Source organism: Kalmanozyma brasiliensis, assembly GCF_000497045.1.
Source record: "Kalmanozyma brasiliensis GHG001 unplaced genomic scaffold PSEUBRA_SCAF3, whole genome shotgun sequence".
Classification (NCBI taxonomy): Eukaryota; Fungi; Basidiomycota; class Ustilaginomycetes; order Ustilaginales; genus Kalmanozyma; species Kalmanozyma brasiliensis.
The window spans coordinates 2017473-2030455 of record NW_015961970.1 but is presented as its reverse complement, the minus strand read 5'-3'; the positions used below and the strand labels follow the sequence as shown (position 1 = coordinate 2030455).

The following is a 12983-nucleotide window of genomic DNA, read 5'->3' as shown; positions in this document are numbered from 1 at the left end:
TTGATGCGAGAGATCGGTCTGGAATGCACGTGAGGTGTGAACAATGGCATTGTGCGACAGAATGCCCCGCGTTACGAAGAAGCGAATCAGAGCGCACAAAGACAGTGGCATTGGGCTGCTACTGGATATGGGTTGGCGGGCTCTGGTGACCTCGAGATATGGACCAGCTTCAGGAAGGTGATTTGAGGATGCTCAGCTTGCACATCGATCGGCATACACTTCGGACGGACCAGCTGATCAGAGCACTGTGGCTTGACTCGATTGGGAAGCAGAGGTTCCCGCTGCCCGTGCTTCTCCGATTGTGGCTTGAATCCGCAACCGAAGGGTGCTTGTCGAGCCGAAGTTAGGCATCGCGATCATGAGCTCATGCTGCCCGGCTTGGTTGAACCGATACGGTCAGATCGGGATACTCAGCCGATCCAAGAAGCCACATGGGAAGATCTTGATACGCAAGCGACCTTGTCAAGCCACCTTTTGTAAAATTTCCGGTCGGGAGCCGCTCCAAGCTAGCCGAAACGCTGCTCGTTTGCTGCACCACTGCATTTCACGCGAGAAGGCTGGCAAGCGTGTCCGCTGCCTCGTACCTCGCATAAAGTAAGGCCGCAACTGCTCTGCGATGCTGCACACCGACATCGTCGCGCAAGTTTTCGAGAAGGAGCAGCGGGAGGGGTCCGGGCAGTGCATCGAAACGCCGTACGTATAGTGCCCGCTTTTCGTGTGGTTGGGTTGCGGTTGAGTGGTACGTTCTACGATGCCAGACGGCATTGGCGAGGACTTCGCTTCGTCCTGCCTGGGGTCCAAAATATCCCCGGCGAGTTTTGATCCAGAGCGTAGAAGCGGTAGCTTGCTAGTGACACAATAGCATATTAATGATTGGAGGATGCTATTCTTCAGGCCGGATGTGATGGGCCTTGTACAGAGTTTGCCGCGCGGATGATGGCTGAATGGTTTGGCTGTCTCTGATTTTGGGCGTGGTGGTAACCTCGGTCAGCCGATCGCGACGAGCCAATTTGTATCTGAGCCCGTCTGCAAAGCGAAGGCCCTTGATTGGATGGGCGGTGCTGGCATGCTTCCCCGCATACTGTCGTAAGTCCTATTTGTTCCGGTTGCTAGACTTCTTCTGAAGCTGGAGTTGGGCCCCGCAATGGCGTTGGCGAGGTGATGGCCTCAGAGTCCCTCTCCTTTCCGTGTGTTTTGGCGATGATGACTTGACCTTTGCTATCGCCTGACAAATCGTTTGATCACCCCTTGGAACCTCAACACTGGGCGGCTGAGCTGCATGCAAGCGCGCAGCTTCGTCATCCTGTTTGGGTCTGCTCCAAGAGGAACAAGGGCACAAACAAGCTCCGACCCAACCATGGATGCAAGGCGCTGTTTCCCCTCTGGCCCCTGTGTCTTTTGTGCGAGGATCGCTCTTTGAAATTGCAGTCGGAATTGGTTTTTCTGGTTCGGCTAGCCATGCGGCCGATGCGTACTGTACAAACGCCAAACCCCCTCTGCCGGCTTCTGCGCTCGGCTCTCGTGTCTGGACGCAGACAAGATCGACCTTTGGCTCACCGGGATTGACAGCCAAGAATAAGACAAGCTCGCGTGCGGAGAGTGGGTGAGTATCTGGTTTGTCTGGGCCTGGAACCTTGATCCATCCGAGCCGTGACGACAATGGACGGTGATGCATGGCATGGTGCACGGCAAGCTTCTTGCTCTCCGGACGGTCGGTACGAGTGAGTGCTTCTGGGCATGGGACAATGTTGAACTTGGACACCTGCGATGACGGTGTTCAACGGCAGCTGTGGATGGTGATGTACTCCTGGGTGATGGCCCTGCACTCGTTAGATGTCTCACCCGAAAGGCTAAATTCTGCACTTTCTGCTCCTTCTCCACGCTTTTTCGGTCTCTTCTTGCAGCGTAAAATTGGTCGTGTGCAGCCGGAACAGGTCGACTTTGCACCGTATGCAGCCTTGATATATTATCGCCCTTTCTGGGAATTAAATCTAAAATCGTTTAGCGCCAGGCTGGGCTGGACTGAGCTTGGCTGTTAGCCGGTTCCCAGGTTTGGCTGGCTGGCTGGCTGGCTGTCGCTGGCTGCTGCTCGCTTTTTCGGGTGAGTTGGTGCCTTGTTTGCTCGTGCTCAGTCCCTCCCTCCGTCACTCTGTTTCCATCACACCTCGCTGTCCTCCTTGCCCTCACTCTCCTCGTCACCATCACCATCACACCCTACACTCTACACATATCAAGTCACCTCATTGTCCTGTACATCGCTCCAGATCATCGCCTCGAGTGACCAAACAGGCCTGCTATACCATTCGCACATATACCACCCGCTCGACCAACGTGCTACATCTCGACTCGTCTCATCTTTGCTACCTCACAGCCTAGCTCCGCGTCAGCGCTGTCCGTAGCCAGACCTACCTCCCTTTGTCGGTCTCTTGCTGCGACTTCTAACCGAGTCAGCTGACTCCGCTCCCTTCTCATCACCGGCTCAGAGGCCATACCAATCACGGCTGCCTGCTGCATCTTAGCGAGCAACTTCACTGTATGGTCTACTTCGTTGCCAGCTGAAGCCGAAGCGTCACTTTATCGCAACGCCCTTGCGACCTCTCCAGTCACACAAGCTTGACATTTCCGACTCGACCTCTTCATTGCTTGTTTGAGGCGACCGACTTTGGGATCCTTTCATCCCAGATATCCAGCAAGCTCGCTCAAAGACAATCAATTGAACCCGGCGTCACTCGATCGACGCATCTGATCCAGCACTCCCGTCTCTCTCCAACCCGCGACCCAAAGCATGAGCGTAGCAGTCCAGCTGCCTCCCGTCACCAACATCCACACCATGGCCGCTCTTCCTTCCTCGTCCGCGCTCCAGCTCGCTCCTGCTGCTTCGGCGTCTACTTCCACAGATGCCATGACGCAGCCTGCCGAGTCCACGGACAAGCCCTCGGATCTTCCTCCCATGCCCGTTCCGTACGAAGGTAAGCAGAGCTACCAACTGCAACTTCTAGGTTCTACCTTTCTGAGTACTGACCACCACCACCAACTCTGGACCATGCTTCTTCACCTGCAGACTTTCAATTCTCCCTCGACTTGCCAGCTGAGCTCGACCTCAGCGATCTTCAATTCCTCAGCGGGGTCGACCGCAAAGGCGGCCCTTCCAACCCAATGACTCCCGGTCTCACTTCGCACTTCCTCGCATCCACACCACAAGGCATGTCCTTTGGGCAAGACGACGTTCTCATGGCGAGCAGATCCAACAGTCGAAGAGGAAGCCTCTCAAAAGGTAGCCGACCGGCATCTCCCCGGATCGCTTCGTCTTCACGCTTCATTGAATCCGCCTTGCGGCCCCCACCGCCCCCCGATTTCGAGCCAACAGGACCCAGCATGTTCGACACAGATGCCTTCGCCAGCGGCACCTTTTCGCCCTTTGGTATGGGCACTCCAGGAGCCAGCGACAAGACTGCGCAGAACGGTCAGCTCTTTGACGCAAAGGAGAAGAACATGCTCGTCAACTTCCTGGAGGGGTTCGAATGGGATTTTGACCCAAGCCTCCCAGAGGGCATGCCGAGCTTCTCGGCCGCCGCAGCAGAAAGGTCGGCAGCAGCTGCAGAGGGAATGGGCTTCCCAGCCGATTTCGGCTCGGCGACAGCAAGCAAGGACCCCATGCTGCACGAGGGCCCTGCCCTGTCGACAGCAGCGCGACGTTTGCAAAACCGCACCAAGACTGCGGCGGGACTGGCTTCTGCTTCTTCCGGCTCTGGCTCCGGATCCGCGACCGCTTCGTCGCAAAGCCCGCACGACACTTCCTCGTCTGCTACGTCGCCACACGGCTCTGGACGCGGGCATCAGCATCGTCGATCGCTCAGCAACAAGTCGCGCTCCTTCCACCACGATGCAGATCTCGTCAACACGGCCTTCGGCGGCGGATTGTCGGAATGGTCGTCTGGCAACGCATCACAACAACAACAACAACAGCAGCAGCAGCAGCAGCAGCAGCAGCAGCAGCAGCAGCAGCAGCAGCAGCAGATGCAGAACTCATACGCACAGCACGCAGTGCACGACAACTCGGCGACGGGCAGCAAGCGTCACGCGGGTCACTTTGGCATGGGAGACGCAGACGAGCAGACACAGGCAGCGCTAGCGCTGGGTTCACTCACCGGAATGCACGCAGATCTGTTCCGCATGAGCGCAGGCCTCGATACTCTCAACAAACCTGATCACAAGCAGGCTCCCGCTCCACCTCAAGCGCCAGCGAATCCCGCTCAGACCATCACAAAAAGCGCATCGGGCAAAAAGCTCAAGACGGAGCACGAGGACGACGATGGAACGGGGGACGGCGGAAGCAAACGCGAGCTGCTCACCGAGTCCGAGAAGCGCCAGAATCATATCCTGTCCGAACAGCGACGCAGGAACTACATCCGGGAAGGCTTCAAGGATCTGGTTGTGCTGCTGGACGATGGGCGCAATTTCGGCGCGAGAGCGCTGGGTCTTTCTTCAGGCTTTGGCACGGGTGTCGAGGACGAAGGGCTGGATGACCGATCGGACATCGATGATGTCGTCGACGTGCTCGCTGTGGGCCGCAAGAAGCCTCCGAAGAAAGCCAAGAAGGCTGGTCCGGACGGTGTGCGACAGCGCGGCAAGGGACGTGGGAGGGGTGGTAGCGCCGGTGGTGGCGCTGGATCCAAGAGCGCAGTGCTCTTCCAGGCGGTCGACCTGATCAGGTGGCTGGATGGGAAAAGCAAGGAGCTGACACGCCAATGTGAGGATCTGGAGCAGATGGCGGGCATTCCCGACCCAGAGAGCATCGTTGCTGCGAATAGGCCGGCGAGTGCCAAGGCTGTTTAGAGAAAGAGTCACTTTATACCTTGTTGCCTTTGACACAATCGCATCAGCTTTGCATCAGCATCATCAGCCTTCTGTCTGTGACAGATTCCGAGTGGATTGGCTGTATCAAGGGATGGCTGTTCGCTGTATGTCGTGTGACGAGGGCGCAGCTGGTTGTCTCCGACTCCCGAAGAGCGGCCCAAATTTTTCTGAGCCTGATAAGGTTTCAGGGTCTTCCTCGTTCCTTTCCCTTCACGACTCTTCGCAAGACCTTCGACCGTGCTCACTTGCGCAGCAAACCTGCTGATCGGAGCAGCGATCATGGTCGAGACGCACATCCCCACTCTCGCCTCCGACCAGTCTCCGTCCATCCAATCTCTCCTCGCCTATCCACCGACGACCCCGCACCTGAACCCCTTCAATCTCGCTATCTGCGCCAGCTCCTCCGGTCGGGGCGTCTACACCACCACTCCCATCTCTGCAGATACTACTATCGAGATCTCCCCCGTCCTACTCTTTCCACCGGCAGAATACGCGCAGCATGGGAGCAAAACGCAGCTGGACGGCTACACCTTTGTGTGGAAGCGCACCGAGGCAGGTGCCGTCATGGCGCTCGCACTCGGCCTAGGAAGCCTTTTCAATCATTCCGGAACGCCAAATGTCAAGTGGATGTTGGATAGGGAGACTCACTCGATACGGTACAGCACCGTGCGTGGCGTAGAGGCTGGGGAGGAGTTGACCATCTCGTATGGCACAGGAAGGATGTGGTGGGAGCCCGAGATGACTCTCGAAGAGAAAGGAAAGATCGAGGCGGAGCGGCGGCGAGGAGAGGATGCGGGGGCAGAAGCGATGATGATGGGCCTAATAGGGCTTGACGACGAGGCCGAGGAGACCGAAGTCGCTGAACAAAGCGTAGAAGAAGCGCTTCGGGAGAAGCCGGTGGTGAACGGTATCGAATCCCACCCAATCCCTGGACCCAGCCGCTACCCGCCCATCTACCGCCTCACCGCAGCACTCGACCCCGTCACCCTCCCACTCACCACCCGCGATGCATGGGTCATCGACATTCCCCCCACCTCCGCCTCGCTCGCCGTCAAATTTCTTCAACGCCACGCTGCCACGCTACAGAACCGCGACGACGGCCTGCACTCCACGCGCCACCTCCGGTCCTTCCGCACCACCCCCACCTCCCCCGCTGGGGCGCGGACGCAGTTCCTGCTGTGCCTCGAACCCGCATATCCAGATCGCACCGACCTCGTCGAATGGCTCATCCGTGAAGGAACCAGCATCTTCGGTCCCACGCCCCAGCCCTACCTCGCTCCCGTACCGGCAATTGCGGCGCCTACACGCGAACGCTTGGCGGAATGGCAGGCGGTCTGGCCATGCATCGTCCGGACCAACGCCAAGGAGTTGCTGCCGGGCAATGCGGGGCCGGTGCTATTAGTCGACCGAAAGGCGGACGAGCAGCTGTGGGAGGATCAAACGAGGTTAAGGTGGGTGGTGAATCGGTTCAAACGGGTGACTGCGCTCGCTCGGCATGCGCAAGGACAAGGGAGGGGCTTGGGGTCGGCGGTGCACGTCACGCACCCGTTTGACGTTGCACGACGGTTCGAAGGGGAGTCGTGGGAGGAGAGGGAGCAGTGCGATTGGTCGAAGTTGACTGGAATCGGTGCTCCTGTGGTTGGTCGTGTTCCTGCCGCACGAGAGGAAGAGGTTCATAAAAGCCTGATCAGCACGCTGACCATGACAGACGCCGAATGGACGACGTTCAACTCGACTACTCGGTCCCCCTTCACCGCAAGCACAGGCGCCGGAGTGATCGAAGTCGACGCGCTCGATCGTCGTCTCGACCGACGCAATCCGCTCAAGCACGCCGTGGTCGAAGCTGTGGCCCGCGTATCTGTGCTGCGCGCCATCGACCGGTCCCCCTCCCCCGCGTCGAATCCCACCGCGGCGCCCGAGGCAGCGGTCGCAGCAAACGGCTCCGACTACCTCCTCACCCACCTTTCGCTGTTTTCCCTCTACGAGCCGTGCATCTACTGCTGTATGGCGCTGGTGCATTCGCGCGTGAGCGAGGTATTCTTCCTCCTACCCAGTCCGGGACGCGGCGGGTGTTGCGGTGCGGCGCTGGGCGATGTGGGCAAGTGCGATGGTGGGGGAGATGGAGGTGTGGTGGCACTTCAGGAGCAGAAGGGGCTGAATCATGCGTTTAGCGTTTGGAGGTGGATGGCGGACAACTTGGCAGGGGAGAGGGTGGAGGATCTGGCCAAGGAGTTCGATCTGGGATCGTTGGACCCCTGAGTCTTTGCGAGACCGTTCATGGTCCGGAGCATCACACTCTTTCACACTCCATTCGCAATCGCTCTCGTTCACAGTCACCTCGTCAAAAGCATGGCATTCATAACATCTGAACTGGTGAGTGACGACGCGCTGACACGGTCTGAAATGCCAATCACAGCTGCAGCTGCCAAACAGTGTCCTCGGTCCCAACCGTCTCGTCCTCCCTCTTGGACGGAAGCTTGACCTCCTTAGTGCCGACCTTGACCGTGTCGCCCGTGTCGCTCTGTGCCTGCTCGAAGCCTGGATCTGCAGCGGGTCCCTCGGCTTTAGTCACCTCTGCGAAAGTGGTGTCGTCGTCGTCGGCGGCTGCTGCGCGGTCACTTTTGCCGGTGTGGACTGGAGAATGTTTGCTGGGCTGTTCTGAAGCGCCGCTCTTGCTCGCTGGGGGAGCGGTGTCCTGCGTTGTCGGCTTGCGGTCGTCTGCCTGCATCAGTCCGAGCGCGCACCCTGCGGCAGGTACATTCTCGGGCTCGTCCCCTGAAGTCGGTCTCAGTGGGACAGGTGGCGGACTCTTTGCAGCCGACGGCTTCGCTGGGGATCCGTCCGATCCCATCCCCGGCATCGCCTTGCTCGGGCTGCCACCAGTCATCACAGGACTCCCAAACGAGGGAATTTTGAACAGCGAGCTCGCCCTGAACGCGCTCGGTGACGTCTCTGCATCGCTCTTCGCAGCAAGCACCGGCTCAGGCGGCACGGGAGCGCTGAAGCTCTGCGGACCGGCTTTTTGCATCGACGGAATGCCCGGGATCGCCATCATGGTCGCTCGACCGGGTTGCTTCTTGATTCCTGCATCGGGAGTTGGCGACGATATTTCGGACGGCTCAGCGGTATCGGGCTGCTCAATGGCAGAGGTCGACTCGTCGTGTGCCGGAGTGGTATCGGCTGTGTCCTTGACTGCCTCCTGGCTCTTGTGCTCTGGGCTCAGCGCCATGTTCGTGCTGCCGTCAGCTGCTTCGTCCGGACGCTGCTGGGTGCCTGGACGTGATGCGTCAGGCTTGGTATCCGGCGTCGTCTTTTCCGTCTCATTAGGTAGAGACGGCTCGGCATCGTCAGACTTGAGAGACGTGATGCTCGCCTGAGACGCAGAGCCCCTGCGCAGACCGGAGTCTTGACCCTTGAAAGCAGACTCAGGCTCTTGCGTCGCATTGTCCAGATGCGGCAGACCAGATGCGGATGCCAGACCAGTCGTGACAGATGCCGCTGATGGGATGAAGGACACACCGCCACCGCTTTGGGCTGTCGGCAAGATGCTGCTGCCCGGCTTGCGCTGTGGCAAGCCAGGAGGGACAGGAACCGGCCGGTCCTTGCTCACAGTCCTTTCCAAAGTCTTGCTGCGCTTGGACTCGGCGCTCTTGTCATCGTCGCGATCATTCCGCAAGGCGAGCTTGGGAGGCGTCAGCGAAGGCACCTCCGCGTCCCACAGCCCGGACGGACTAGTGGCGCCCCCAGCAGATGTCGCAGAGGTGCCAGACGACACCGAGCTCGTCGAAGCAAGTCTGGACGAGGTGACCGAAGAGGCTCGATCAGCCGCATTGCTGTCAAAGCCGTGCACTTTCTTCGAAGCTCTGAGATCGCGATAGGCCTGCCTGTTGCTCGAGTTGGAGTGGACGCTAACATTGTCATCGTCGGTGTCCGTCAGATTCGGTCGCGCGCCACCTTGTTGAGTCGCCGAGTTGAGCCTGTCACGCAGCGTGCTGCGCTTGTTCTCAGGGCTCGACTTGTCGAATCCGAGACCGAAGCTGGTCGGGTCGGGCGGGCTGCTGGCCATCCATGCCGACTGGCCAGGCACAAACGACATTCGGCTGGACTGCGACCGGTTCATGCCGGATTGGTACGACGCTGCATCGGCGTCGTCGTCTCCGTGCGGTCCACGCTTGGGTTCGGTGCGCTTGGTGTTCCAGTTGGCCCAGCCTCGCTTGATGGCATCTTTCGCATCACGCGCAGCTGCCTGTCTCGATTCCTTGTCCGCCATGCTAGCTTTCGCCTTATTCCACGAAGTCAGGAGCGTTGCCGAAGTCGACCCTGGAGGGCCATCTGAACCGTCGTTCAGGCTCGTCTCGCTATCGTTGAGGCCGTATCGATTGCGATGGACGCTCGAAAGCGCTGAAGCAGCGTCCTGTCTCGAACTGATACGATCGTCCCTGGCAGAGCTGACTGGCTTGCGCGGTGGAGGCGGAGGCGGCATGCCTTTCTGCGCAGAAGCGAGCGAGGTGCCGAATCCATGGTGCTGCACATCGAAGTCATTAGAGGTCTGTCGTGAGGAGGTGACGGAAAGGGGTTCTTTCAACGACGCCGCCGAACTTGCTGGCGCAGGTTCGGCCGTGAGGTCTGCATGGATGGCATCCGACTTCAAGCTGCGAATAGACGACCTGGCACTGTGGGTGAGGCTGGCAGGACTGTCGACGAAATCGTGCTCATCGTCGTGCTGTGAAGGCGCGTCCAGGCCAGCTATCGTGTCGAGATTCGACTTGACAGGCTTCCCAGCCCCTTCAAGGTCGAGCGCGGCCTCAGAGGCGCTCGACACGATCAGGGATGGGGTCTTCGATGCAGGTTCCGAATGCACAGCTACGTCTCCTTCCTTTGCATCGCGGGTCTTATCTGCCTGCAGACTGGCAGCAGCAGGAGACAACAGAAGCGGAACGTCTTTTGCGCTACGCGATTCGCCGCCCACGTCATTCGAAGAAGCTGCGAACGTGGACGAGGATGCGGGGCGGGTCGCAGATTCGGATGCAGGGCGGGAAGGAATATCTGTAGGCACTGACAGATTCGAGTCGGTTTTCCCGGAGATGCTAGTCGAATGGGACCGTTGCGAAGGGCGTTCAATGCTGGCGTTGCCGAGCGCCAAGCTACTGTGCTCTCGATTCGACCTGACCCCAAGCGATGCTGATGACAAGCCGAGCGAAGAAAGGCCGGACGAAGAGCTGATGCTGGAGACGGAAGATTTGGGTCCGCCTCCGAACCACGTCCTTCGTTTGCTGCTCTGCGAGTCTTGGCGAGGAGGTGAGGTGCCCGAGCTGCCAGCGCTTGCTGCCAGATCTCGACTCAAGAGATCGCTGAGACCTGCGGCGGCAGGAGACGAAGTTCGACCGGATTGTAGCGACGGGTCCTTCAACATGCTCGAAGCCTCTGGGCCGCCTTTGCGGTTTCGCAAGGCATTCTCGGACGCAGCGTCAGTGCTGATCGAGCTCGCTTCGCCAGTGCCGCCGATGACGGTACCGCCAGTAGCCGATGCTCCGGCTCGATCAGCAGTCGACGGTGTCGACGCACCAGAGACGGGCGCGCTAGCGGTACCAACTCTGTCGGCTGTGAGCAGCTCTGACGTCTTGATCGACAGCGCACTGGTCTTGCCGTCCTTACTTTGCGGCGTGACGGTAGCAGAAGGCGCGGCGGTCGCTGCAGTGGATGAGGTCCCGTTGCTTTCGGCACGGTGCAGATCAGTCTTCTTGGCAGCATCGGCGAAGATGCCTCCACGCAGAGGCAGCGAGCGCGTGTTAAAGAAGGAGATGTCGTCCATGTTGGGAACGACAATGGATTCGGTCAGGAGCTCCCTTATCCTGCTCTCGATGAGGCGCGTGACCATGCCCCATTGCACCTTCCTCTCGCTGACCACGGGCTCGACGTCGATGTCCATCTTGGGCAGGGTAGTGAAGCCGAACCAGAGACGGTTGCTGGGTGGGCGTTTGACGTGAAGTAGCAGATTGCCCTCTAGGGACCGGAGCACGACGGCCAACACAATGGGAATGGTGTACGGCTTGAAGCGCGAGCCAAGCGACAACGTGAGAGTGCAGGAGATGGTGATTCGCACCTCGCCGACGTAGTGGACAGCGACCTCCATGCTGGCTTCTCCTTCGCTGGTGAGGGCTTTGAGCATGGGACGGCTGAAGCCTGGAGCGCGTCGGCCGACATCGACTTCGACGACCTTGATATCGTTGAGAAAACCTGGCGTCTTGACGCGGTTGATCTTCTTCATCATCTTGGACACAATATAGTCTTCGAGCCACGCTGTGCGATAGACCGAGAAGAAGATACGTCCTACTAGGGCGTTGAGCCATCGTAGCGGAAGAGGATCTGGGAAGCTGTCGAGGGAGACGAGTAGGGATGCCATGTCTTCCTGAGAGAAAGTGGGACCTATTGGATCGTCGAGTTTGGCAAAGATCTGGGAGAGCGGGTCGGCGGAACTGTTTTCCGACAGACTGGTCGATAGGCTAGGATCCGGCGTGAGAGAAGCCTGCAGCAGCGCATGATACCAATCCTCCATGACGTAGTTGTTCTTGCAGAAGATGAACCATTGCGGCCTCTTTTGGCTCAGCTTGGAAGCACGTTTGGACGAAGAGTTGCGACCGAGAGCGGATCCAACGATGCGAATGGCGTTCCTTTTCATGAAGAGCTCGCCATCGCGAATCGCTGCACGCTTGGCTGTCTTCCAGGCCTGAGACGGATCGAAGGCCTCTGGATCGGCTGGCGCATTTCCGGACTGCTCGGCGTCGGCACTAGTGGCCTGAGTGGTTGCAGGCTGTTGTGGGTCGAGATCGCCCAGCGTATCGCCGAGACCGGCGACAAAGATGCTGACACGCTTGCCGCGAAGGTCGATGGCAGCATGGCATTCGGTGTTGGGATTGGCAGTGTCGTCGGAAGAGTAGAGGTAGAGGATAGGCGACTTGAGGATGCAGTAGAAGCTCTCCTTACCAGCGGTCCCCGTCGGTGTTGCGCCTGATGCTGAAGCAGACTCCTTGGAGCGGGCATGAGCATCGTTGGACGGCTTCTTGGATGCTGCTCTGTTGTTGCGGTAGTCGAGGATGCCTCTATACATCTGTGACATGTATCCCGTGCCAGCGTTAGGACCGTTGGGCTTGGTCACCGCGACCGAAGATGCCTTGTCCGCGTCGACAGATTCGGCGGCTGTGCTCTCGTCTTCCGAGTGAGCCTGGCTTGCATCCGACTCGCCCTCGACGAGCGAAGCGGGTAGTACGGCTGGACTGCTGGCAGCTCCAGTCGCCGTCGCTGCGTCCTTGTCGGCCTCGAACGTCGGACGCACAGTGAGCCAGCCGGAAGAGAACGGTTTGGGAGCAGAGGAGGCGGCCGGTCCCGCTCCGAGGCGTTTTGCGGCTGGTGGAGCGGTGGCATCGCCTTGAGGATGGTCCTTGCCTTTGGCTTTCTCGATCTCGTCATGGATGGCAGCGTTGCGCGCAGCTAGGTCGAGAGCAGCGAGCTTCTTTTCGTGGGTGAGCTCGACGTCGGCATCTATCGTGGGTGAAGCTGACTGGTGTTCGATGGGCACGTTGAAGTAGAAGTGCAGGAAGATGCCGATGACGCAGAGGGGCAGGAACGTCACTCCTCCGAGGAGGTAGTAGAAGGCTTCTCGCAACATCTTTTGGCGATCCTTGTCCTAGCAAGTGGGGCTGAAATGGATGCTTGCTTGCTTCACCTTCGAGGTCCTAGCGCCGGTCCGCGGCGGTGATGACTAGTGCAAGCTGGCTATAAAGCCGACATTACAGCGACGCCAATTGGAAGCAGCTTGATGCGTGTCTGTGCCAGCGAGAGAATACCGACGAGGAGATGGTGTCCGACAAGAACGAGGTGAGGTTGAGCTTGTGTGAAGGTTGCGTGCACACAAAGAGGGAGGAAGTTGGACCCTTTTCTGGCTGAGCCGTGTTGGCCTGACGTTGTGCTTTCGGCAGGTCAAAGAAAGCCACGTCAAGCTGCGTACGACAGGCACAAGGCGGGGAAGCCTCATCTAAGAATATGCCTTCTGACTGCAGTCTGTGCGTGAGTCCCCAGATGCTGAGCGAGACCAACACTCGCCTAAGGGCCCCCTCTCGCCGGCCAAC

At 59.1% G+C, this 12983-nt stretch overlaps 3 protein-coding genes across 3 annotated transcripts; 2 read left to right on the top strand and 1 right to left on the bottom strand.

Moving 5' to 3' along the window:
- Positions 1–2785: 2785 nt before the first annotated feature.
- Positions 2786–4836, top strand: PSEUBRA_004606 (Myc-type, basic helix-loop-helix (bHLH) domain protein; the record flags this gene model as incomplete). Its single annotated transcript, XM_016438155.1, has 2 exons — positions 2786–2969; positions 3062–4836. The coding sequence occupies 2 exons, from the start codon at positions 2786–2788 to the stop codon at positions 4834–4836; spliced, it is 1959 nt and encodes a 652-aa protein (XP_016291680.1).
- Positions 4837–5136: 300 nt separating this feature from the next.
- Positions 5137–7116, top strand: PSEUBRA_004605 (SET domain protein; the record flags this gene model as incomplete). The annotated part of the gene is made up of 1 exon (XM_016438154.1): positions 5137–7116. The coding sequence occupies one exon, from the start codon at positions 5137–5139 to the stop codon at positions 7114–7116; it is 1980 nt and encodes a 659-aa protein (XP_016291679.1).
- A 151-nt stretch (positions 7117–7267) lies between these two features.
- On the bottom strand, positions 7268–12523 carry PSEUBRA_004604 (protein of unknown function DUF2404; the record flags this gene model as incomplete). Its single annotated transcript, XM_059465336.1, has 1 exon — positions 7268–12523. One exon carries the CDS (start codon positions 12521–12523, stop codon positions 7268–7270), a length of 5256 nt encoding a protein of 1751 aa, XP_059321532.1.
- Between the last annotated feature and the right edge of the window lie 460 nt (positions 12524–12983).